Source organism: Lissotriton helveticus, chromosome 8 (assembly GCF_964261635.1).
Source record: "Lissotriton helveticus chromosome 8, aLisHel1.1, whole genome shotgun sequence".
In the NCBI taxonomy this organism is placed as follows: Eukaryota; Metazoa; Chordata; class Amphibia; order Caudata; family Salamandridae; genus Lissotriton; species Lissotriton helveticus.
Genome location: NC_136069.1, coordinates 284,038,747 through 284,065,301, shown reverse-complemented (window position 1 = coordinate 284,065,301; position 26,555 = coordinate 284,038,747). Strand labels below are relative to the sequence as shown.

The following is a 26,555-nucleotide window of genomic DNA, read 5'->3' as shown; positions in this document are numbered from 1 at the left end:
AGGTAAGTAACTTGTCCATCTGATAAGAGACATTTAGCCGCACATTCCTTACCTTTGAATAGATACACAAGCAATGCCACCCTGGAGGAGGGATCACAGACAAGTTTACACTAGAAAATCCTGCAGGACTGGGCAGCCAAAATGGCCATCCATGTGGACTTGAGTATCAAGGCAGTAATGTTTGGTGAACGTGTGCAGGATGCTTACAGTGCTGCCTGACAGATGTCCAGGACTAGGGTTCCACGTAGCAATGCAGTGGTAGCAGCCTTAGCTCTGGTGGAATGATCCATTAAGCCTTCAGAAGGCTGCTTCTTGGCCAGAGCATAGCCCATTTTGATGCAGAGGACGATCCACCAGGAGATGGTGCTCTTCTGCACAGCATGAACCTTTCTTCGCTTCAACATCCCCCGAAGAGTTGGTCAGCCACCCCAAACTTTTTTGTGTGGTCCAGGTTGAACGACAATGCTCTTTTTGGATCCAAGAGGTGGAGTCTCTCCTCTACTGCAGATTGCCGTACATGAAATGGGTGATTTAAATAAGGAGGGTTGATCCGGCATCGTCAGGAAGGCAGACAAAGCAAAAAGATAATCAAGAATAGAAAAAATCACCCTGCCTAGAATGATAAATGGTGGTCCCAGGTGGGATCCGTTAAGATTAAGGGGGAGCAAGACTCAATGAATATCCAGGGCCAAAAAAGCAAATAGACCACACTTTTTTTTATAGAAAAAATATATATTTTTTAAATATTATTGTTTGATTGGATTTCGTGCAATGAATCACATTTGCAAGGATGATCAAAGAATATTAAGTACAAAAAATTCATAAAATCATTAGTGTTTCATCATCATATCGTAAACACAATTACATTCATAAGAAGGTGTACATATAAAAAATACAGGGTTCCACTCACTCCAGGGGATAGGGCGGGGGGCTCAACAGGCGCTCATATCTAGAAAACCATTCATACTCTAATGCATTCTGTCATTTCATACAGGTGGGTCAGGTTTGGCCTGCAACAGACATAAGATGGAATAATGGTTGCATGGACGCGGGTACAGTTTGGGGAAGGCGTAAAGATGGAGTATGGTTGCCGTTCCTGATGGTAAACGCCGTAATAACGCCAACGCGCGTTTCGGTGTAGGGCACCTTCGTCAGGGCTGGCACTGGTGACTGAGGAGGGGAACACACTGGCTGAAACAATTCAAAAAGCAAAAAGATACCCTTTGAAGGTGTTCAGAGCAGAGCTCTGCTGCGCAAGGGACAACATAAAAAGCGAAATATCTGAAAAGGGAAGCAGAAAGAGGGTCAATAGACTTTTCTGTATAATATATTACATTTGTTCCACAGGCAGGCATATATAGTGTTAGTGGAGGGACACCTGGCTGCCACAATAACATTGCAGACTTCGGGAGGAAGATCGAAAGCTTTCAACTGTCGCCACTCAATCCATACGACTGAAGGCATAGAGTTGACAGGTTTGGGTGGAGGACCCTTCCCTGCTGCTGCGACAGATGATCCTGCCAAAGGGGCAGCCTGATCGGAGTATCGATGCTCATTTGCAGAAGCTCTGGTTACCAGACTCTCTGTCCCCGAGTCCAGAGCCACAAGGATGACTTCGCCCCAGTTGTTCCTGATCTTCTTCAGAACTCTGGCCAGGAGTGATATGGGCAGAAAGTCGTTCAGGAAGCCTGAGCTCCACTCTAGATGAAAAAGTGTCGCTGAGCGAGATCTGCCTTGGAAACTCCAGCACACAAAACTGCTGATATTGTGTGTTCTCTGTGGAGGAGAACAGATCTAACCACGGCTCTCCCCACTGCTGACAGAGCCCTTCTGTCACCGCTGGAGGGATATGCCCTGCTGTTCCAGCCATGTCAGAAGATGCAGGGCCTCTTAAGGATCCACGACCCCACGCGCCCTATTTCTTGCAGTACCACATGGCAGTGATGTTGTCTATGTACACCTGAACTAGCCTTCCTTTGATGGAGGGTAGAAAGGCTTTCAATGCTAATCGGATTGGACGTTGCTCCAGCATGTTGATTTGGATTCCGGATTCCACCGTAGACCAGTACTATGATCTCCACCTCTCCCAGATGGCCGCCCTATACCAGAAGTGATGCATTTGTCACTACTGTAAGATCTGTTTGGGTAAGGGAGAACGGTCTGCCTCAGACCCAATCGCAGTTCGCCAGCCACCACTGCAGGTCTCGTGTGTAGAAGGCTGGCTCAGTATAAGGTGCACATCTATTGGTGATATACCCTGCACTGAGCCCAGGCAACCCGTATGATAGTGTGAGTGGTCCCTGATAACCAAAGCTCTCAAGGGGTAGCTGTGGAGAGCAGCTAAAACGTATTCAGGAGAGTGTAAAGTGTATGCATTTACCACGCAGTCAGTCAGTGAAGGTAACACAAGAAAGAACCACACTAGTGTTAGAAAAATACTGTAGTATTTATCACACATCAACACTGAATCTACTTTGGTATATCCCCTACCCAGAGATATCAAAACACTATAAGATAAAATAATCTTCAATACAAGTAAGTAAAGCACATAAAACACATGGGCCTCTATCAGGGGGGTGGGCAAAATATATACTAAAAAAATGGAATGTGAGGGGAGTACCCACACAAGATTAACACCCAAGGATCTAGAGGCCAGGGGAAGCACGGAACCACAACAAGTATGTAATTAGGAGTCTCTAGGCGCCCGTGTGGAGAGGTGATACCCCAGGTCAGTGTCCATAAGATAACATGGGGAAGTCACGGTTGGTGTTTTGTGGATTCAGGACCCTTCCCAGAGAACCCAGAGGAAACTCGTTGGAACAAGGAAGGTTGGAGAGCACCTTCACCCGTGGATACCCAGAGAATACTACCCCAGGGACCCTGGGTACATAGGTGTGAAATAGTGTTGGAACCGCCTGTTGAAGTCAATGGAGAACCTCAGTTGTCCAGCTGCTACAGTGGCCCGTGGACAACGTCAGTGGAACCCAGGCATGGATTGCGGATGAGAAGTACCTGTGAAGAGAGGCGTTTGAGTCCAAACCACCTGGAGGTATCAAGGTTGAGCACGATGACAGCCCTTGTCGGGGGTACTTCACTGTAGGACGGAGGCCTTTTAGATGCAGCTGTTTAGTCAAGGCGGAGTTGCAGGAGCACAGGAGCCATCCACAAGCTGTTCCACACCGGTCAACTATTTGCAGTAGCGTCAGTGGCCAGCAGGACCGCCAACAAGCCTTGGCAAACGCCCCATGGCAGTTGAAGGAAGTAATGCTTAGTTGCAGACCAGCACAGGTAAGTCAGGGTCGGCACACAGCAAGCAGGAGAGCCAGCAACAATCGATGGAGACCCCAGGAGGACCCTCTGGCAGCAGGTACAGGGAGTTGTAGGGAGGCTTCAGAAGCACACGGAAGATGAAGGGCCAGGTTGCAGCAGATGCATTCAGGCGTCACTTTTACAGCTGTGTGATGCTTGAGGCTAGGGCTTCTAAGAGCTTGAAAATCTTTAGACTGTAGATTCAACAAGCCTTGACAACGACAGACAGACGCAGTGCACAGGGCTGCGGTTTCGGTGGGCTGGAGAGGAATTACAGTCTTCCAAGTTGCAGTGAAGACTGGTGAGTCCTCCGAGGAGCCACCAAACCACCAACTGTTTTGCAGAGCCTTGGAGAGTCCCAGGGACAGCAGAATCCACAAGCCGGTCATTGTCAAGGTGCCTGCTGGTGCAGGTGGAAGGACTCTTGCCTTGGGAGATTCCTTCCAGCTGTCCTTCATGCACACAGAGTCCTTGTGACTCTGGAGGATACAGGGCCACGGATGTTGCAGGATGGTTGCAAAGCATGGAGACGAAGTTCCTACCATAAGCAGTCTAGTCTTGAGATTGAGTCTTGAGTCTGGATAATTTGCAAAAAAAAATTGGTACATACCTACAGAGAACCCATAGAGACTAGACAGATGAATCTAGAGGGTAATAAAGTGGTAGGGAATTTCAGATGTGGGAATTGCACTAGCTGTACACTATGCATTGAAGAGAAGAGTGTTACTCTAAATGAATGAACCATTGGGGCCAAAGATCTGAACAACTGCAGAAGTAAAAATTTGATCTATTTATTGATATGCCCTTGTGGGTTGGGCTACGTGGGCGAGACTGTTCTTGATTTTAGGACCCTAGGACCCGACTCACGGAACATGAATCAGCCATTAGAAACAAGAAAGTAAATGCCCCATTAGTAGACTACTTTATTCAAACTAACCATACATGTGAAGACATTAAGTGGTTTATTTTAGAGCGTATCAAGAGTAGTAGACGCGGTGGCGATACTGTGGCCAAACGCAAACAACGAGAACAATGGTACATATCCATTCTTAATACAGTGAGGAAGGGGTTAAATTCGACAGAGGATTGGGAACGATTAATACATTAGATAAATGTTGTGTTTTTTTTAAAGAAACATATTGGTAATTAATTGCAGTAGGCAACAATTTTTGTCTAGCCTTTTATGAACAGCTATATGTATGGACGTGAGTTTGTCTTTTCCCTAATGAAAACCGTCCGGCTGGTTTGTCTTTTTGGTGAGTCAACTCTGCCTTACAGCCACTATACTGGAATGATCTATATGAGTCATTGTTTTCCATAACTATGTATATACTGCTCGAGGTGTAACAAGCACCAGCACGCAAATGAGCCTATATTTATACACACACCTCATGCACTAATATGCCCTATATAAGTATAATGTGGAACAATTCCCAACGGTTAACACTAATAGTCGATAGGAATAATACAGGTCACAGCAAGTGCGATACCTTAGAAATACTCAATTTGCCAATAATATGGAATCATCATTAACATAATTTAATTTAAAATATTATGTGAAATTGACTTATACTTCGAGTGTATTTGCCCCTTTTTTTGCGACATTTCCCGCATTGTACACAATCATAATATTCATACAGGTACAATGTAGGCAAATATCCACATAGTGCAGTATAGTCCGTTTCATTAAAAGATGGCAACATCCTCTGAGAGTTTCGACACGATTGATGACACAGCATGTGAGCTTCTGCTAGAGACTTTATGGTCTTTTAGCCTATGGCTCGATTTTTTTATATGAGCCTCTATTAAAGGCTTTACGTTTTTTTACCAGGCGGCACCAGTTGTTTCTATCACTCCGAAGCGACCTTGGATAGACGGAACAGAATCCTTTACGACCAGGTGCATTTGATTAGTCACCTCTCCGTTATTATTTAAAGCCGGATTCCATGGACACATTTCATCCTGTGGCGTCCTGGGACTGCGTGACACTATGACTTTCCCCAACACGAAGGTATGTGATATGTCCGATGTCCATAGCATTAGCAGAAGACGACTACTGCTATGAGCAGGCGCCAACACCCTCGCCCCACTCAAGAAACCCTCCAACAACCACGCCAGCAAAAGAGCCACCTGGTTCACCGACTAGCTGCAGACCTCCAAACGCGCATGCCGGAAACTGGAGAAGATATGGCTCCACGAACGCACTCCGGACAACCACGCAGCCCACAAGGACGCCACCCGCAGACATCACCACCTCATCAGATTAGCCAAGAGATCCTCCTTCAAAGACCGCCTGGATAACAACGCACACGAACGCAAAGAGCTCTAAAGCATCGTAAAGGAACTCTCCAACCAAGGGCCAATGCCAACGACATACCGCCCTCACAAGAACTGTGCAACTCACTAGCCATCTTCTTCCACCGCAAGATCGCTGACATACATGACAGCTTCAACACCATGACCGCCCCGACTACGCCAGACCCCACCTCCCCTGTGAACACCACCAGAGCCAACCGCCTGACCTTCTGGTCCAACGTCCAACGTCAACGACGACGAGACACGCAAGGTCATGAACTCCATCCACTCAGGATCTCCGTCAGACCCGTGCCCACACCACGTATTCAACAAAGCAGGCGCATCCATCGCACCCCAACTTTCGAAACAGCGACATTCCCGGAATGCTGGAAACACGCCGAAATCAACACCCTCCTCAAGAAGCCCAAGGGGGACCCCAAAAACATCAAGAACTTCAGGCCCACCTCCCTGCTCCCGTTCCCGGCGAAATCATCGAGAAAACTGTCAACATGCAACTGGCCCGCCACCTGGAAGACAACAACATCTTGGACCCGTATCGGTCCGGGCTCAGACGAAACCACAGCACCGAGACAGCCCTCATCCCCGCCACAGACGACATCAGGCGCCAACTAGGCAATGGCGAAACATCAGCCCTCATCCGCCTGGACCTGTCAGCCGCCTGCGACACGGTCTGCCATCGCACTCCAAAGACATGCCTCCTAGTAGCCTGGAATCCAAGAGAAGGACCTTGACTGGACCACGTCCTTCCTCTCCGGCAGAACCCAGAGCGTCCGCCTCCCGCCCTTCCAATCCGAAGCCACCGACATCATCTGCGGCATCCCCAAGGACTCAGCCCGATGCTGTTCAACGTCTACATGGCCCCCCTTGCACAAGTGGCCCGCCAACGTGACCTCAACATCATCTCCTACGCCGTCGACACCCAGCTCATCTTCTCCCTCACCAAGGACCCGCACACCACCAAAACCAACTGGATGAGCAACAGCCGTCTGAAGATAAACTCGGACAAGACAGAGGTACTCATCCTCGGACCCACCCCCTCAGCCTGGGACGATTCCTGGTGGCCGACCACACTGGGAACAGCACCAACACCCACCGACAATGCACACAACCTAGGATTCATCCTCAACTCCTCCCTCTCCATGTCTAAACAGGTCAACGCCGTCTCCTTCTCCTGCTACAACACCCTCCGCATGCTCCGCAGGATCTACAAGTGGATCCCGACCGAAACAAGAAGAACGGCGACACAGGCCCTCGTCAGCAGCAGACTGGACTACGGCAACGCACTCTACGCAGGAATCCCAGCCAAACACCTACGACGACTACAATGCATCCAAAACGCCTCCGCCTGACTGTTCGTCAACGTCCCCCGTCGCAGCCTCATCACTCCCCACCTGAGAGTCCTACACTGGCTCCCCGTCGACAAGAGGATCACCTTCAAGCTCCTCACCTACGCACACAAAGCACTCCACAACGCCGGACCAGCCTACCTGAACAGAAGACTCAGCTTCTACACCCCCACCCGCCAGCTCCGCTCTGCCAGCCTCGCCCTCGCCGTTGTCCCCCGCATCCAACAAACAGCTCCGGAGGCAGATCCTTCTCCTACCTCGCCGCCAAGACCTGGAACACCCTCCCTACCCACCTACGGCAGACCCAAGACCTACTCGCCTTCAGAAGACTCCTCAAGACCTGGCTCTTCGAGCAGTAGCGGCACCCCCTCCCCTCAGCGCCTTGAGACCCTCACGGGTAAGTAGCGCGCTTTACAAGTACTCTGATTGATTGGTTGATTTGTATGTTAGCATTAGACTTGCCCATAGAATGTTCTTTTATACTTAAGGACGCATATGGTGATGCCACCATCGTAAATATATCTTTCACGTTTTGCCCCACACTAAAGGTTTGCCGTACATGGCAACTACATTGGTGTGGTGCTGTTTTTGAAGAAAAAGGAAAAAGAGCATTATAAGGAGCCTGAATTTACTGTGCTCGTATTATATTACCGAAGAGTGACACATTGGGGCACCTGCTATATTTATTCAGGTATTTTATGTTCTTCCCCGGTGGAGCAAATCAGTTATGCTATAGTGTTTGCACATATATATAAAAAAAACTTTTCTAAGCAGTCTCATAGTGAATTCTTATGTTTCCCCAGACCACCGCAGTATCCTGTGACCTCTAGGCCATTAAAACGGAGAGAGAAAGGGACGCTTATAGTTGGAGGATATCTCCCCATCGTTTTAAATTTGAAATCGGATAGACTTTGCATTATTATCTTTCTGTGCAAGAGTACAACTACGACCAGATAAACATGCCTATGCTTCTGGGTTTTTAAAACTAACAAAGACCTAGTTAAAACTTTATCCAATAAAAGTCTTTGACAGCATAACACCTTTATATAATTATATTCATTCGTATTTTAGAGAGAGAAGGTATAATCAGTTGGAAGGATCAAATAAATACGCTTGACTCCAACGCTGTTTAATCAGGAGGTATGTAGAGTTTGTACCCATACATAAAATGCTAGGACTGATTAGTTGATAGGAATCTGAAGGGTTCCTATTTGGGTTTAGCCATATTGCTGGGCTAACCGGTGGAGTTTATGTTGAATGGAGTTTGAGAGTTGATGAAAAAAATACATTCCTTTAACAGATATGTATGTTGGGACCTCTGATCTATACAGTTATGGAGTTGAACACGGTGGAACATTGTGGTTGTCACGGGAAACCGATTGTGATACTGTGACAGGTGCAATGTATCCAATATTAACAGTTGGTAATAATATTTGTCTTTATTCATTTGAAGTTACTGTAATGCTTTTTTAAACATTTGGTGTATTGTATTGTTATGTTTACCAGGATGTTGTATGAACAGAATAGTCTTACATGTATTTGTATTAGAATATTGTATGAACATAATAGACTTACATGTATTTGTATTTTCATATATTTTTCTTATTGTTTTAGATTATTCTGGCCCTTTTTAAATGTTGCGACAGAAACTAAGAGACAACCAAACACCTTTTGTCTTGAAAAAGGTGGTGCATATCAGGCAGCACACCGAAACGCGTCGACGCCTGTTCTTTTAACTAAATTCGAGGGACTATTGTTCTGAGTATTTTTGACATTTGCCTGAATTTATGAATAGATCCCAACAAATTAGTAATTTGGATGTTTTCAATACGATTCACTTGATTTTGTTTCTGTGTTTGTAATAATGTGTATATCTTTTTATATAATTTGTAACAGTTCTTATTGTGGTGTGTTTATCGTCATAACTGTGAGGTTTATTGACTGTGATACTAGTGTGGATGTGATATTGATTGGTCTGTACGAAAGGCTACTGAGTTATATTGATCCAAGGGAATTCCTGATTTCACACTTGGTGTGTTGGTACCCTGTCTCTTGGACATTTGGGCCTCTCCCTCTATTTTTGAAAAAGAATCAAGTGACCACCTGGAGGTGCTCTGGGCAACTCCTGGGGAAGTAGAGGGACAGGGAGGGTGGTAACTCCCCTGTCCTTTGTGTGGTTTCGCGTCAGAGTGGGAGTCATGGGCTCCTGTGCTGGAACAAACCAGTTTATGCAAGGAGGGCACCAGATGTGCCCTACAAAGCAGATTGAAGGTACTTGAAAGCACCCCACATTATTCTAAAGGAGAGGTGGTCACACCTCAGCTATAAAAGAAATCCTTTGTTCTGCCTCCGCCTGCCCAAGCTAGGCTCACCAGCAGAAGGGCAGAACAGTGTCTGGGGTCGGCGGCAGCACTGGCTGGCACACAGGCCCTGCAAGGCTAAATAGGTGGAGATGGGGGGGGTCCTCTAAGGAGCCCACCCCCCCCAGTACATGGTACCATGCAACTAACACTGGAATTGTGTAGCTGCACGTCACGTGGAGACAACCGATGCCCCCTACCAGCGCACAGGGAGGGGTATTGCTCGAAGATAAAGTTACGGATCCAGTCTGGCGCCTTGGAAATTCAAAGGTAAGGAATCTGCGGCTAGATGTACCCATCAGATGTGTAATATAAGTCCTGCTGTTTTAAGAGTAGTGGTATTCCTGTACTCATATGCACACTGAAAAAAAAGCACATGTCAGAATACTACATATACTAAAGCCTAGGAATGTTTAACAGAATGATTTAAGCCGTAGCCACAGGCTTTGTAGCACTATTCTATGATGCTAGGAATGCAGCTCTTGGCCCCGTGCTATAAAAGCAACAGTTCACCATAAGAAGGAAAGTTAATAAAAAAAACAATACTAACTACCAAGTGGCAGAACAAGAAAGGAGTTTTGCAAAGAGTACACTTCAAGTAAAACAATCACTGTTGCATACATTAAATTATTTTTTGTTCATTTCCAATTATAAACAATCACATAATAAAAGGGAAATCTAGATGGCAAGTCATTTCTGTTCAGACATTTATTTTTTAAATATTTTTATCCGTGTTTCTAGGTTAGTACAGAATAGACTTTTTGAACATATACATAAGATTATGCACAGTATTCTCCCATCAGAAACATGTACAAATATTCTACAGTCATAACTATACATTTTCCCAACCACTGAGAGCAAAGTCTTCACAGCCAGTCTTGTGTCCGTGGCATGGAGATTCCCCTAAAAACAAAAAATGCAATGTGCTGCCTTTTCAGTCCATGTCGTTTTGGGACTTGTAGGCCAATGATGAACAACTCTTGAAAAATGTGGTTGGTTAAAATGGTAGGACTGGATGAAGATGCTCCTGATTACTTTTGGTCAGCTAGCAATGCTACATACACACTAACCTCAGCAGATGCCAAGGGTGGTAACCAGAGGCTCGGGGCTAAGGGGCAAGCCAGCCTCCACTCTACTATGAATCCACAAAAGAAGACTGCCCCTAGATTGTGTTCCTAAAGGTATCTACAGAGTTAGGGGGAGATGCGTTGCCAATGGGGGCATAATATAAAAAGTTACGGACTGGCCTCACACACCGCCCGGTGTCATGCTTCATCATCGGCTGCCCTCGCCCTCTAAAAACTTGGTTTGATAGAGGGCGGGCATACACCTGGAGACAGGGATGCACTTCTAAATCTAAGTGATGGCCGTGGGGGGAGTGAAAAAGTGTATTAAAAACCATTACCCTTGCCCATATCCTAAGTTTATTCAGGGATCAAAGGTATGGTAGTTAAAAGAAGTGGTCGGTGATATGGGACATTAATCTCCCTTCACCGTGTTATAAAGGGTCGACATGTTTCTGCTAAAGTGTCCCCGAAGGGTACGCAGCATTCTTCAGGACCAAAGGGGAGGTTATTACCTAGAGGTCCACTTCCTGGCACCTAGTGTCAGAAGAATAGACCTGCTACTAATGTGTGAAGGGGCTGTGAATTACAAGTACCCCTCTTGGTGTAGTAACCTAATGAGTGACTCTGTAGAAAATGGAATCGAAAAAGAAAAGAAGCATACACACCAAAGTGTGAGTATGAATACAACAAGTACACTGTACCAACCATCCATGCAGCGCCATACCTATTGCGCATGTGGTTGGTTAAAATGGTAGGACTGAATGAAGATGCTCCTGATTACATGTGGCCAGCTAGCAATGCTGCCACAATATGATCCATTGCCTTGGGTACTGACACGTTGAATTGACAAACTTGAAATGTCAATTTGGAAGTCAAGTAGTGTAGTTCCTATATTCCCAATAGGCTCTGCCCATTGGAATAATATAATCAGCAGTGTAGACGTAGGACTGAGGTCGACTAGGTCTCCACTGACTATATTAGACTTAATTAGTTTTGCCAGCTAGCTCAGAGGTCACTAGAAACTTTCCCGAATGTTCAGGAAAGAGTTAACTCTCCTGATTTAGACAAGAAGGGATTAGTTTCTGACAACCGCATAAACATGACAACTTTGCTCCCTCAGAATAAAGAGTGTATCTCTAGAGTTGTGTGAAAACAATAGACGGTTATTTCACTCAGTCAATCGTGCATAATTAGTTTCACCAGAGTGCAGAGAAATAGAGAGATGGGCGTTTTCAATAAAAGGTGTTATTTATTGAGCAGTCTTCTTTCTCATGCAAGAGAAATGAATTGCCACAATTGCAATACTTATCATAAAGTAAAGTGTGTACAGTAAAAGGAGTATTATGAAATAATACTGTAAAAGCATTGACATGGTTTCTTAGCCATATGATACTTTAAAATGGATAAAATATATACATACATAAAAACATTGACTAACGTACTCAACTGGTGCTTCTAAGATACGCCTACCCCGGTGTACCTAACCTAAGCCTAATACGTGTGAAAAAGAGTAAATAAGTTGCAGTTTAAGTTAAGTTGGTTTTTGCCAAGGAATCTGAATCAAGAATTATCTTAAGGGTTTAGTCAGCTCCGTACCTTGGTAATAGAATGTAGGAGGTCTTGTATCTCTCTCTCAGGACTCGATCTCCCAGCAACCCGCAAGGGTGACTGGAAACACTGGAGCTGGAATTTTCTCAGCTGGAGAAAAAGACAGCGTCTTTCTCAGTACGTCAAAAGGGGAGGGGCGGTGTCCTTCGGCTCTCGCATCAGCTGGGCTTCCGGGCAAGTAGATAGCCGCTCTGCTCCAAACCACCGTGTGTTTGCTTAAGGCAACGTTGGTATATTTATACCTGAAAGGTGCCGGGTTTGACGTAAGGTTAGACATAAGACGTCACTAAGAACTAACAGTTCTTTCTGGACTAGGAGTTCTTGTGCAAATCAAAACAAGAGCAGGGGGATTTCCCGGGCTGCTGGAGGCTTGGTTTGTTTAAAGAACGCGTTGTACTTTCTAGGAGTCTAGGGGAGTAGCCTTGCCGTATTTGGACTGCACGGGCTATTACTAAATATGGATATGATTCTTATGCCTTTATAAGGATATTATTTATTATAACCATACAAGGGCATAAATCGGGAATATCTAATTAGGGTCATAGATAGAAACAGTCACAATAGGTATTTTTCAGGTAATTTACATAAACAGTTTGCTTCACATGCTCTTTGTGCTTTAGTTTGTGTTTTCGGTTAGAAATAATAATTAAAATAATTTGACACATACAAAGTACTGTAAAGTGTTTTGAGTACTTGTTTGAAATATACTATCTCGATATCTGCGGGATCAGGGAGTTCAATCCTATCAGTGGTCGTACCTTGTTGGACACGGCCTCGTGGCGTGGGCCTACCCCTCCCACATGGCGGCCCCCGGACGACATCGGGCCGCCGTCAAGCTGCTGTCGACCCCCCTGACACGAACAGTTCCGAACCCGCAAGAAGGGCCGCCCCCTGGCAACCTACGGCTCTCCCTCTCCCTAGTCCCCGGCGGACCCTGCTCGCCAACGCCGCCGGTCCAGCCACCATGCATGGCCCCATCTCTGGCCCGACTCCATCTTGGGCCTATCACGTCCCGAGCACGTGGCCGCCGCCACCCGGGCCCCGGCCCCAGCGAAGCCCCGACATCGGGGCACCAAGATCCTCCCAGGGGGTCGAGTGGCCACTTGACAGATCCGAAAGGCGGGAAGTTTCGATGGCCCTCCAGCCGTCCCCGGACGCCTGGTATCGATCGCCCTCCAGCTTCCCTGGGCGCTGGCTCCACCCCCCTGCTGGGTGTCTGGACACCGTCATCCCGGCCCCTCTGACCCCCAGGCGCGAGGGTCCGGACATCAAAGGACTCCAGTCCTATATCTGGGCCAGCCCTGGATCAGGACGGCAGTTGTATCTGGAGTCGAGGCCCTGCTGACGCTGTCGCGGCCTGACCAAGCTGAACTACCTTTGAGGCCCTGCTGACGCTGTCGCGGCCTGACCAAGCTGAACTATCTTCGAGGCCCTGCTGACGCTGTCGCGGCCTGTCCAAGCTGAACTACCTTTGAGGCCCTGCTGACGCTGTCGCGGCCTGACCAAGCTGAACTACCTTTGAGGCCCTGCTGACGCTGTCGCGGCCTGACCAAGCTGAACTATCTTCGAGGCCCTGCTGACGCTGTCGCGGCCTGTCCAAGCTGAACTACCTTTGAGGCCCTGCTGACGCTGTCGCGGCCTGACCAAGCTGAACTATCTTCGAGGCCCTGCTGACGCTGTCGCGGCCTGACCAAGCTGAACTACCTTTGAGGCCCTGCTGACGCTGTCGCGGCCTGAACCCCTGAACTATCCAAGCACCAGTGGGTGCCGAGACTGTCCCGCTACCCCCTTTTTCCCCCGAGATCAAGACATTACGGGTCCCTCGATCCTTGCCGCGATCCTGCCAGGAACTTGCTTTGAGTACTTATATAAAGATTCTTGTGAACCTCCTTCCTGTGTAGTGTCTATCTGTAAGTAGTGTGATTACCCGGCTGTTACGATTGTAGGAGAGGAGCCTCGCCAAGGAGGCCTCCCTACGGTGCTCGGCCTATTCCATACAGAGAGGTGGGTCTCGGGCGGACAGTCAGACACCTTCTGTCTCCCCTGGGGCCGCCTTTCCAACATTGGTGGCAAGCGACGGGATCCGAGCCCACGCAAATCGTACAGCGAGTAACACGTCACTACTGACAGAGACCCACAGCCACGATGACTACTAAGGAAGCCGGAACGACCGCAGAATTCCAGAAAGACCTGTTAGAGGAGTATACCCATAAAGAACTTAAACAATTTTGCAAAGACTTGGGTATCGCTACCACTGGACTTAGTACAAAGGACGATTTCAAAGAAGCGCTGCAAACCTGGGTGGAGACCAGAGAGACCCCACCCCAACCGAACGATGACATTGTCCATGAAGTACCCGGGAGTACCGTCATAGCAACCATAGAGGAAAGAACCGCCAACAGGGACCCGGGCCTCTCCCATGAAGATGCCCGGGAGCGAGAGAGGAGTCAGCTCCATGAACTAGAGCTCGCCCGACTCCGGCTGGACGGAGAACTCCAATTAGCAGGAAAAAAAATGGCCCTTGAACAACTGCGATTGGAGGGAGATCTGGAAGAGAGGCGGCGGCAAAGAGAATTGGAAGAAAAAAAACTCGCATACGAACACGAGCGCGGCCTCAAAGAACTCGAAATCAAAGCCAACCTCGAAGGAACGGGCGCCCCGGTAGCCCGGAACCCCTCACCGCCTGCCGACCCAAAGGTCCACATCCCGAAGGATATCGTCAAGGAGTACTACAAAAATGACGATATCCAGCAATGGTTCAAGGCGTACGAAGTTGCCATGACCGCGCACCGCATTCCGCGATCAGACTGGGGTGCCGGCTTATGGGGGAGATTCGTCAGCGAAGGAAGAGACACCCTGCTGGAGCTGGCCGACGACGTAATGTCCTCCTATGACCACATGAAGGACGCCCTGCTTGTCCGGTATGGCCTCACCCCCGAGATGTACCGGCAGAGATTCAGAGACTGCAAGAAAATACCCGGTACCACGTGGGTCGGGTACGTGAACTTTTATAGCAGGGCCCTGGAAGGATGGATAAAGGGCAGCAAAGTGTCCACCTACGAGCAGCTGTTCAACCTCATCGTTTGGGAGCACCTCTCCAACAACTGCTTTGTCGAGCTCCGACAGCATCTACTCGACAGCAAGCTAACCGAGCCCCGGAAACTCGCCGTCGAGGCAGACCGATGGGTGAGCACCCGGGTCCCCCGAACACCGATAGGAGAAACCGGTCAGGGCGGCCGGGGGCACCCCCGCCAGCGGGGAGGCGGAGGAGGACAGAACCAGAGCCGAAGTTTCCCGCCAGCCTCGGGCCGGGGGCCCCCTCCCGGGTCCCCCCCGAGTAATACCTCGCCGTCACTGAGGAGGGACCCCCCAGCACGGCCGGGCCCCCACCCGAACATTACTTGCCACAGATGCCAGCGGACCGGTCACTATGCCAGTGACCCCCTCTGCCCCATGAACCAGCGTCCCGGCACCACTGGGCCTCCGACCCGCCAGTTCGCTGCTGCAGCTCTGGGAGGAGAGGGAGAAGAAGACGTAGAGGTCTACGAGGAAGAACAAATCGAGTATGAACCGGCCGCCATGGCCCTAGCCTGCCTGGGCAATAGAGACATGGTCCCCCAGGCCCCGCTACCGAGCAACACTCGAAAATACCGTCAGTGGGTCCACATCAATGGACGACGGACCGAAGCCCTCCGAGACACGGGAGCCAGTGTGACCGCCGTCCGCTGCCACTTGGTGACCCCCGAACAGATCATCCCGAACGTACGCTGCCCCGTGAGGGCCGCCGACAACTCCGAAACTCTATGCCAGATGGCCCGAATTCCCTTCGAATGGAGGGGAGTGTCGGGCACCCTCAAGGTGACCGTCCGGGACGACGCCCCCGTGGACTGCCTCCTTGGGAACGACCTCGAGAGCTCTCCCTGGGCCCAAGTCGAGCGGAGAGAGCACCTAGGAATGATGGGACTACCAGAGTGGGTCTGTGCGACGACCCGATCTATGGCGGCCCGAGCCCCGGCAGCGACCGAGGCCGCCCCGACCGAAGAGCCGGAGTGGCCCGAGCCACCACCCTCGGCCATCCATGAAGAATGCGACTCCGAGACCAGACCCTCGGAGCCCGAAAACCACCACGAGCTCAGCGACATCCCCGAACTCGCCCAATGGCGCCAAGAGGGTGGTCCCACTCGAGAACAGTTTCGGCAAGAGCAGAAGACCTGCCCTTCCCTCGAGGGGACCCGCCAACAGGCCACTGCCCAAGCTACCGGGGACACCTCAGGGTCCCACTGGGTCTACTGGGACCACGACCTCCTATATAGTGAACAGAAAATTGCCGAGCTGGGGGCCAGCCGAGTGCTAGTGGTTCCCCTGCGATTCAGAGACTTTCTTTTGAACCTGGCGCACGATGTGCCCCTCGCAGGGCACCTGGGGCAGGACAAAACTTACAGCCGCCTGGTGACCCATTTCTACTGGCCCAAAATGCGCACTGATGTACATAACCACTGCCGCTCCTGCCCGACATGCCAAGCCAGCGGAAAGAGCGGGGGGAAGGTGAAGGCCCCGCTCCAACCTTTTCCAGTAGTGACCACCCCCTTCGAGCGAGTGGGAATAGACATTGTGGGGCCCCTGGACCCTCAAACCTCGCAAGGGCACCGCTTCATACTTGTCCTAGTGGACCACGCCACCCGCTATCCTGAGGCCATCCCCCTCAGAACCATCACCGCTCCCGTGGTGGGGCGAGCCTTGATGGGGATCTTCTCCCGAGTAGGATTCCCCCGGGAGGTCGTGAGCGATCGAGGCACGAACTTTATATCTAAGTATATGCAGTCCCTGTGGCAACAGTGCGGGGTCACATACAAGTTCACCACCCCGTATCATCCCCAAGGGAATGGACTTGTGAAGCGGTTCAACCGGACACTCAAGGGGATGATACAGGGCCTAGAGGAGCCACTACGACGCAGATGGGACGTCCTGCTGCCCTGCCTCCTGTTTGCCTATCGGGAGGTACCACAGAAATCCCTGGGGTTCAGCCCCTTTGAACTCCTGTACGGACACCCTGTCCGAGGTCCGCTCAGCCTGGTCAAAGAGGGCTGGGAAACTACCGTCCAAGGCGCACCCCCGGATGTCTACCGATACCTCCTGACCCTCCGAAACCAGACTCGGAAGTTCCGGGCCCTTGCAGAGGCCAACCTGGAGGCCAGTCAGGAAGACATGAAACGCTGGTACGACCAGCACTCCTCCTCCATCGAGTTCGAGCCGGGCCAGCGGGTCTGGGTCATGTCCCCGGTCGAACCCTGTGCCCTCCAGGACAAATGGTCGGGGCCCTTCAAGGTGATCGAGCGCAAGAGCCCCGTCACTTACCTCGTGGATATGGAGTCTCCACGGAACCCCCTCCGGGTTCTGCACGCCAACCGGCTCAAACCTCATTTTGCCCGTACAGAACTGAGCCTGCTACTCGCTACCGACGATGGGACCGAAGACGACTCCGAGCCCTTGCCCGACCTCCTAAAGTGCACTGAGAAGGACGGCTCCGTCGAAGGGATCTCTCTCTCCCCCGACCTGACCCCCGCGCAGCTTCGAGACTGTCAGGAACTGTTGGGCCAATTCACAGATCTGTTCTCCCTCACCCCCGGGGTTACCCAATGGTGTGTCCACGATGTCGACACCGGGGACAGTCAGCCAGTACGACACCGGGCCTACCGGGTCCCCGACCGAGTTCGGGCCTGCATCCAGAAGGAAGTCACCAAGATGCTGGCCCTGGGGGTAGTCGAACCCTCCGACAGTCCCTGGGCCAGCCCAGTGGTCCTGGTCCCCAAGGCCGCCGCCCCTGGCACCCCGCCAGAACTCCGGTTTTGCGCGACTACCGGGGGCTGAATGCCGTTACGAGAACCGATGCACATCCCATCCCCCGGGCCGATGAACTGATCGACCGCCTGGGGGCCGCCAAGTACCTCAGTACCTTCGACCTCACCGCCGGGTATTGGCAGATCGGCCTCACCCCTAGCGCCCAGGAGCGCTCCGCCTTCTCCACACCCGACGGCCACTTCCAGTTCAAGGTGATGCCCTTCGGCATGAAAAACGCCCCGGCCACCTTCCAGAGACTAGTAAACAAAGTACTGGCGGGGCTAGAAGAGTTCAGTGCCGCCTACCTAGACGACATTGCGGTCTACAGCCTCCACTGGGCTGAGCACCTGAAACACCTTTGGGAAGTCCTGACCGCCCTCCGCCGGGCCGGGCTAACTGTGAAGGCCAGCAAATGCCAGATAGGCCAAGGGTCCGTGACCTATCTGGGACACCAAGTGGGGAGCGGCCAAGTGGCTCCCCTCCAACCCAAGATCGACGCCATCCTAGCCTGGGAACCCCCGGCCAACCAGACCGCCGTCCGAGCCTTCCTGGGGCTCACGGGGTACTATCGGCGTTTTATCAAGAACTATGGGAGCATCGTGGGGCCCCTCATGGAACTGACCTCGAAGAACCGGCCACAGAAAGTGCAGTGGACACCCGCGTGTCAGGTGGCCTTCGAGACCTTGAAAACAGCCATGTGTACCGCCCCGGTGCTCCAGGCCCCCGACTACAGCCGAGAGTTTGTAGTCCAGACCGACGCCTCGGAACACGGCATCGGGGCGGTCCTATCTCAGATGGACCCCGAGGGAATTGACCATCCAGTCGCCTTCATCAGCAGGCGGCTGCTGACCAGAGAACAACGATGGAGCACCATCGAGAGAGAGGCCTTCGCCGTCGTGTGGGCCCTCAAGAAACTCAGGCCATACTTCTTCGGCACCCACTTCCGGGTGCAGACAGACCACCGGCCCCTACGGTGGCTGATGCACATGCGTGGCGAAAACCCGAAGCTGCTGCGATGGTCCATCTCCCTCCAAGAGATGGACTTCACTGTGGAGCATCGCCCTGGCAACGACCACGCCAACGCTGATGGCCTGTCCCGATTCTTCCGCCTCGACGAAGAGAGTCCCCAAGACGATGGGTGACTCTCCCCGCCTTCAGCTGGAGGGGACGTGTGTTGGACACGGCCTCGTGGCGTGGGCCTACCCCTCCCACATGGCGGCCCCCGGACGACATTGGGCCGCCGTCAAGCTGCTGTCGACCCCCCTGACACGAACAGTTCCGAACCCGCAAGAAGGGCCACCCCCTGGCAACCTACGGCTCTCCCTCTCCCTAGTCCCCGGCGGACCCTGCTCGCCAACGCCGCCGGTCCGGCCACCATGCATGGCCCCATCTCTGGCCCGACTCCATCTTGGGCCTATCACGTCCCGAGCACGTGGCCGCCGCCACCCGGGCCCCGGCCCCAGCGAAGCCCCGACATCGGGGCACCAAGATCCTCCCAGGGGGTCGAGTGGCCACTTGACAGATCCGAAAGGCGGGAAGTTTCGATGGCCCTCCAGCCGTCCCCGGACGCCTGGTATCGATCGCCCTCCAGCTTCCCTGGGCGCTGGCTCCACCCCCCTGCTGGGTGTCTGGACACCAGGGCCGGCGCTAGGCATGGGCAGAGTGGGCAGCCGCCCAGGGCCTCGCGGCTGTGTAACTGTGAGGGGGCCCCCCCACGGGCCCATCAACCTTTGAAATGGTGCCATTGTAAGAGTAACAGGTGGGGAGCCCCCTCCCTTGGGGTTTGCAGCCGTGGTGCAATGCGCGAGGCCCACGGCGGGGGCCCCCTCACTCCCCGGCTGCCATGGACTGAAAGTGCAATATGACACCCCATCCCTTTCAGATGCTGCAGTGCAGATTGGGCCCTGATCAGCCTAATCGCTGCATCTGCATAACAGCAGCTAGGGAGATGCTTGAATTGGCGTGAGGTGTGAAGTGAGCCCTGCCCCTGCATGAAAGAAACGCAGAGCAACCTGCAGGGCTCACAACACAGAAACACAGAGTGATCTCACATTACAAAAGGCGCTGCTCCTTCTATGGAAGAAATAGATAAAGGGCTTATTATTCTTTTCTTTTTTTGCAACTCTGTTTTTTTTCTCAAAGAAGCATGTTCATCCAAAACAAACATAAAAGGAGTTGAACATAAATAATAACTCGTTATAAGCGCTTGGTGTTTTTTATTTTCATGTAATTTACATGAACCGAAGGAAGAATGAGCAATTCGCTCTTTAAAAGTTAAGTTGAGATGCTAACATTCAGTTAGGGGAAGCGATGGGGGGGGGTGATCCCACATCCATCCTTATCACCCCAAGGGGAGTGCAATGAACCCTCCAAGATACACCCAAGTCATATAACCCCTCAGGCCACTCACCATTCATTGTTTACGCATCTGAAAAGTAATATGAGAGCAGTTGTGTAACACAAAATGATGGGGTCCCTCACTGCAGAATGTGATAATGGGCCCCAGAGTCTCCCACATCTCACAGATATTCATTGGCCCTAGGCTGAATGGGAGGCTCCTGGAGGGATGGGGCCCTCAGAAGTGTTGTGGGCCCATCTGTGCTGCAGGGGACTGTATTGCGCCCAGGCACAAGATGTGAAGCAAGGTAAGAGGCCGGAGAGAAGAGTGGTGAATAGCAGGGTATGTAGGGGAGGTGGAAGCTTGAGAGGCAGAAACAGTGAATGGAGAGTAGAGGTGATAGAGATAAAACATGAAGGGGGAGATTTTCAAACCTTTTGTGCAGGTTTTGCATCATAAAAGTGACGTTAACCAGCGCACATTTTTTTTGCTGCTATTTTCTTTCCAGCGAAAACTTGTTTTGTGCTGGAAAGCACCCTCTAAGTAGTGCAAAGAAGTGCATGCAAAGCACTGCTTTGCGTTACTTTGCGCCGAGGGGGTGGTACATGGGCGTGCCCATGTAACCACCCATGCCCTTTGACGCAAAACCATATTTACAAAATTTGTGAACATGGTTTTGCGACAAAAGTTAACGCCCCTTCAAAGAAATGCTTTCATTTCTCCATGCGCTTTTACGACTTTGCATGCGCACTACACTGCGCAGCACGTATGCAAAGTGGGAAAAGCGTAGCATCGTACCCAGCATAGTATTTTGCACAAGAAGTGTACCCTTCTGTACAAAACCTATGCAACACTCATGCACACACCCTAGCGCTTCAGCGCTAAGGTGTGTACATGGCGCACAGAGCTGAAACGAGTGACGGTGCAAGGGAAAGGGGAGGAGAGAGCCAAGTGTTTGAAGATATGGTGCTCTCCTGCTCCCTGGCTGTCGCGCAGTGCAGCGCAGCCGCACGGGTGGGGGGGGGGGGGGGGGGGGGGGGGGCTGCGATGCGTCACATGACTTTTTTCGGAATATCCCCAAAAGAGTTGAGCATGGAGGGGCGAGGTGGACATGAGGGACGCAGAACCCGTGAACAAAGTAGAAGAGAAAGATGAAAGGCAGTGCTTGGATAGGCGAGGTAGATATAAGAGAAGCAGAACCCTCAGGAAAACTTAAGTGTCATAGAGAGGGAATGGTGAGTGTTGGATATAAGAGGGCAAGACAACCAAGAGCAGGTAAGAGGCTAGGGTAGAGAGGCAGGGGAGAGGTAACTTTCAGAAAGGTAGAACCAGTGAGAGAAGGCTAGAGACTGCAGAGAGATGAGAGGTGAAGAGCTCAGCAGGTAGGTAGGAGGTCGGTGTAATATAGGCAGGATTTGTGAGAAAGGTAAGAGACAGTAGTTAAGATAAAGTAAAGTGTAGAGCATGGAAGGGAGACATGGATTTATGAGACAAACAGTGAGACAAGGTAAGAGGTAAGGGGATCAAAGAGGAGAGGTGGATGCAAAGGGGACAGACCAGCAAAGAAATCTTAGGAGCCTGAAGGAAGAAATGAGAGAAGAATGGCAGTACATGGATGCGGTATGTAGATGTAAGAGGCAGAACAATCAAGAAAGCTTATACAGAGAAGAGAGAGGGAATGATGAGATGTGGATGTAGAATGCCATAATCAGTGAAAAAGGTAAGAGGCGGGGGGGAGATGAGGCATACAGCATGGAGGAGAAAGATGGATATAAGGACATAACGAGAAAGAGAAGCAACAAAGCTGGGGATAGCAGAGAGATTGATGTAAAAGGGGCTGAATCCACGAAATAAAGTTTGAGGAAGAGATGATAATATGAATGAATAATGAATGGAAATAGGTGGTGTAAGAGGAAAAATCTGTGAGAAAAGATTAGAGTGTTCAAGAGGATGAAAATCGAGAGAAGATGGAAATGGGGCAGAACCAGTGACAAAAGTTATAAGGCTGGGGGAGAGATGAGCAGTGAAGATAGCGTAGTAGAGTTTGATGGAAGTAAAGCACAGAGGAGAGAGGTGAATGTAAGTGGGCAGAACCAGCAAAAAAAAGTAGGAGGCTGGAGGAGAGGTAAAATTGTCTTTGAACTAGCATGTGCTGCTAAGTACATTGAGCCTTCTGCCAAAGTTTTCAATTACCTGCCTCTTTATTTTCCAAGTGCCATCTCATCCTCTTATTTGTGCTTTCTGTTTACTGGAGCATTTGCAGGTCGCTCACCCGAACCATCATGGATCCCTTTATTTTGATGTCCATGCCTGCTAAAACTAAATGCCTTAACCTTGAACTTCATTGGTGCAACTGGAGTATCAGGGAGCCACCTGAAGATCCACTGTATAGCTATGGGACAGTCTGTCTTGGAATTTTATTCATGCACTAATCTGGAAACATTGGTTTTGGAGAAATAGAGGCCTAGCTTTTAAACACCGTTTGACGTGTTGCATTTCCACATAATACAGCTTTAAAATATTTGCACTTATTTTATTAGGGCTATTATTTGTATTTGTAGCCATCTCAGTGATGTACACATTAGAGAGGTAGCTTCTTGCAAAGCTACTTCAACAGTGCCAAAAAATGATTAGTCAGTGGACACTTCTTATGATGTCACTTGCTGTGATACTACATTCTATGCAAATTAGAGGGGGCTCACATGTTCCTATCCTGCCCGGGGCCCCACGAATCCTAGGACCGGCCCTGCTGGACACCGTCATCCCGGCCCCTCTGACCCCCAGGCGCGAGGGTCCGGACATCAAAGGACTCCAGTCCTATATCTGGGCCAGCCCTGGATCAGGACGGCAGTTGTATCTGGAGTCGAGGCCCTGCTGACGCTGTCGCGGCCTGACCAAGCTGAACTACCTTTGAGGCCCTGCTGACGCTGTCGCGGCCTGACCAAGCTGAACTATCTTCGAGGCCCTGCTGACGCTGTCGCGGCCTGTCCAAGCTGAACTACCTTTGAGGCCCTGCTGACGCTGTCGCGGCCTGACCAAGCTGAACTATCTTCGAGGCCCTGCTGACTCTGTCGCGGCCTGACCAAGCTGAACTACCTTTGAGGCCCTGCTGACGCTGTCGCGGCCTGAACCCCTGAACTATCCAAGCACCAGTGGGTGCCGAGACTGTCCCGCTACCCCCTTTTTCCCCCGAGATCAAGACATTACGGGTCCCTCGATCCTTGCCGCGATCCTGCCAGGAACTTGCTTTGAGTACTTATATAAAGATTCTTGTGAACCTCCTTCCTGTGTAGTGTCTATCTGTAAGTAGTGTGATTACCCGGCTGTTACGATTGTAGGAGAGGAGCCTCGCCAAGGAGGCCTCCCTACGGTGCTCGGCCTATTCCATACAGAGAGGTGGGTCTCGGGGCGGACAGTCAGACACCTTCTGTCTCCCCTGGGGCCGCCTTTCCAACATACCTTCAAGGTTATCACCCCACCTTTTGAATCTACACCTTATTCCATCGACCAGGGAGTGCCGCAAAGCTCGGCCCTCAGCCCTACTTTATTCAATCTGTATGTGCAACCGCTGGCTGCTGTCGCTAAGCGTTGGAACCTTACTATGGTGTCCTACGCAGACGACACGCAGCTGGCGGTTGCAATAAGTGGGGCCTCTGACCTGGAACTCGCCAGGTTTCGAGAGGGAGTCCTTTCAGTTGTCCATTGGATGACTGACAATTACCTTCTAATGAACGCCAAAAAAACCGAGGTGCTCATTGTCGGTAAGCAGAGCCATCTTTGGGGTGATAAATGGTGGCCGTCTGAGCTCGGCCCGACCCCTATTCCTGTCACCGAGGTTAAAAAACCTGGGGGTCTGGCTTGATCCACAACTTAACTTTGTCACCCATACAAAAAAAGTGGCTGCCACTTGTTTTGGCACTCTCCGCAGACTCAGACCTACCTTCCGCTTTTTTGACGCCCCTACTAGACAGCTTATTGTAAAAGCTACGATTCTGTCTAGATTGGACTATGCTAGCGCCCTTTTGCTTGGAGCTAATCAGGCTGAACTCCTACGACTCCAACGCGTGCAGAATGCTGCCGCCAGGGCTCTGGTTGGCCTACCGAGATTTTGTTCAGCCAAAAAAACCATTCAGAAGCTCCACTGGCTTCCGGTTGCCCAGCGTATTAAGTTTAAATCCCTCTGCCTTTCGTTTAATATTCTTAAACATTCATCCCCTCAGATTCTGGAGCACCTCATTTCCCCTTATGTTCCCACTCGCTCACTGAGGTCTTCTAGTCTTCATTTGGCTACAGTCCCGCGATTTAAGAGGACCAGAACCGGCGGCCGCTCCTTTCGTGTGCTTGCTGCTAAGCTGTGGAACTCCCTTCCTGTGCACATTCGCGCTATTGATGATCGTTTGGCTTTTAGGAGAGCGGTAAAAACTTTTCTCTTTCCACTGGATCGTTAGGTTGCTGTGTTGCTCTCTTTGGTACTACCTGTGTCCGGATTTCTGTTCCACCAGCGCCAGGACGCCCCTTTGCTGGGGCATCTGTGCGCTTAATAAATATGGTTAACATAACATACCATAACATAACATAACATACTGTGAGCCTCATGTGCATCTCTGGTCTGTTCTGACTGGGTTTGGGGAAAAGGGGCTCAGTGTTACCTACAAAGGATGTTGGGGCTGTGTATTTTAGTGCTTCGATCATTAGCTGCAGTCAGGTGGCATGTGGATGAGCAATGTTTCTGTAGCGACATTACAGTCTAGCAGTAACAACACATGCTGTTTGCAGCTTGTACTGTTGTGAGTCTTCCCTTTGCTTTTGGTGTACTTGCTGAGTGGAACACGAGGCACAATTTCATATCATGGTACCCGTGGAGCCAGGGATGCATTATTCATAGAAGGTTTGTTGGTATTTATACATCATAACTGAGTATGGGCTTCTTTGGCATAGAAAATCAATACAGCGATTAATTTTTAACTTTCACCATCAGGCCATTGGCCTGTGTGATGGAAACCCCAATAGATATGATAACAGGAGCTGCAGTACAGATTAATAAAATCAGTTTAACTGGACTCCTGATTTTTGTTCCAGATATATAAGACTCCCCTTAGTAAAGCCAAAAATACAATACCATTTGTACATCCAGGCAGCCACTCTAAAACACGTTTGTGGTATTCGGTTATGTCATATATATTATGTTTGCAAGTGTTTTAGAATAAATTAGGACTGACTCTGTGAAGTGCAAATGGAATTGTATTCTTGATTTTACTAAGGCGAGTCTTTTGTATAACTATTCATACAACCATTTTCCCTTGCTCTAAGGGGATTACTCTCTATTTGCTCGTCATTTTTGTTGCCACGTTTTAACTTTTACTTGACACCAGTGTATGTGCAAATCACAGATAAACAAATTTCTTTGTTAAGGTTACTTACGTTATTCAGAACGTCATGGAATCCCATCTTCTTAGTTCCCATTCGAGCCGCCAACTGGTACATCAGTGGCAGAAATTTGTAAGACGGAATCTTCTGGGCATCTTTCTGTGTGTAATGAAAATGCAAATTTGTTAATTTACATGAACATGTGTAAAGAGCAAATATCAGAACACAGCATGCAATTTAGAGATGTTGCAGATGACACTGATATCACAATGTCATCCGCTGTAATACCAGTGTGTCTAAACAAGCAGCACGAGTAGGAAAGCCACTGTGAGAACAGCAGCTCTCCCAGGATCAGTCTATGGGTTTCCTATGAGCATAGGAAACTTGCCCGCTACAGCCTGCCCGGCCCTACCTTCGGGACATGTACAGCATCTGGGGATCCACTGGGAGCCCAGAATCTTTAAGTACCTAGGGGTCCGGCTGTATTACTCTGACACAAGTACCAGAGAGGGCAATCGGTGAAGGGGTGCCCTGTGCAGTCTGAGGGGTAATGTTGCCTTCTGGTGAACGCTCAGACTCCCTATCATAGCGAGAGTGGCATTAGCAAAGATCGTCATCCAGTACAGAGTCCTATATAACTTTGCCAATCTCCCAATCTGGAAACCAGGGTTTAGAGCGCTCAATGCACTGCTTTGGACTGTAATATGGGATGGGTGACAGAGATTTGTGTCCCAGTACACACTGCAAAGTCCTACCCCCATAGAAGGCTTAGGTGTCCCTGATTAGGAGACCTACTGCCGTGCAGCGCAGCCACAATGGCGGGAATCAGCCTAGTCGAACTGGGGGAATTTGCACAAGTGCACAAAGAGGGAGCAAGGGTGGCGATGCTTTAGGGAGTGAAACTAACATCTGCACAGAAATCAAAACTCAAGTGCGGGCTGGGGATACTTCACGGAATGGGGAGTGATACACTATATGCCCCAGCATTATCACTTGTGGGCCTGCC

General features: G+C 50.3%; 1 protein-coding gene across 1 annotated transcript in view; it reads right to left on the bottom strand.

Annotated features, from left to right (window-relative positions):
- The window catches only part of ATM (ATM serine/threonine kinase), a 1,424,234-nt gene that overhangs the window by 188,078 nt on the left and 1,209,601 nt on the right, over window positions 1-26,555 (bottom strand). The window contains exon 51 of the mRNA XM_078657051.1: window positions 25,604-25,708. Within this exon, the coding sequence (XP_078513177.1) occupies window positions 25,604-25,708 (105 nt within the window). The remainder of the gene's footprint in view (window positions 1-25,603; window positions 25,709-26,555) is intronic.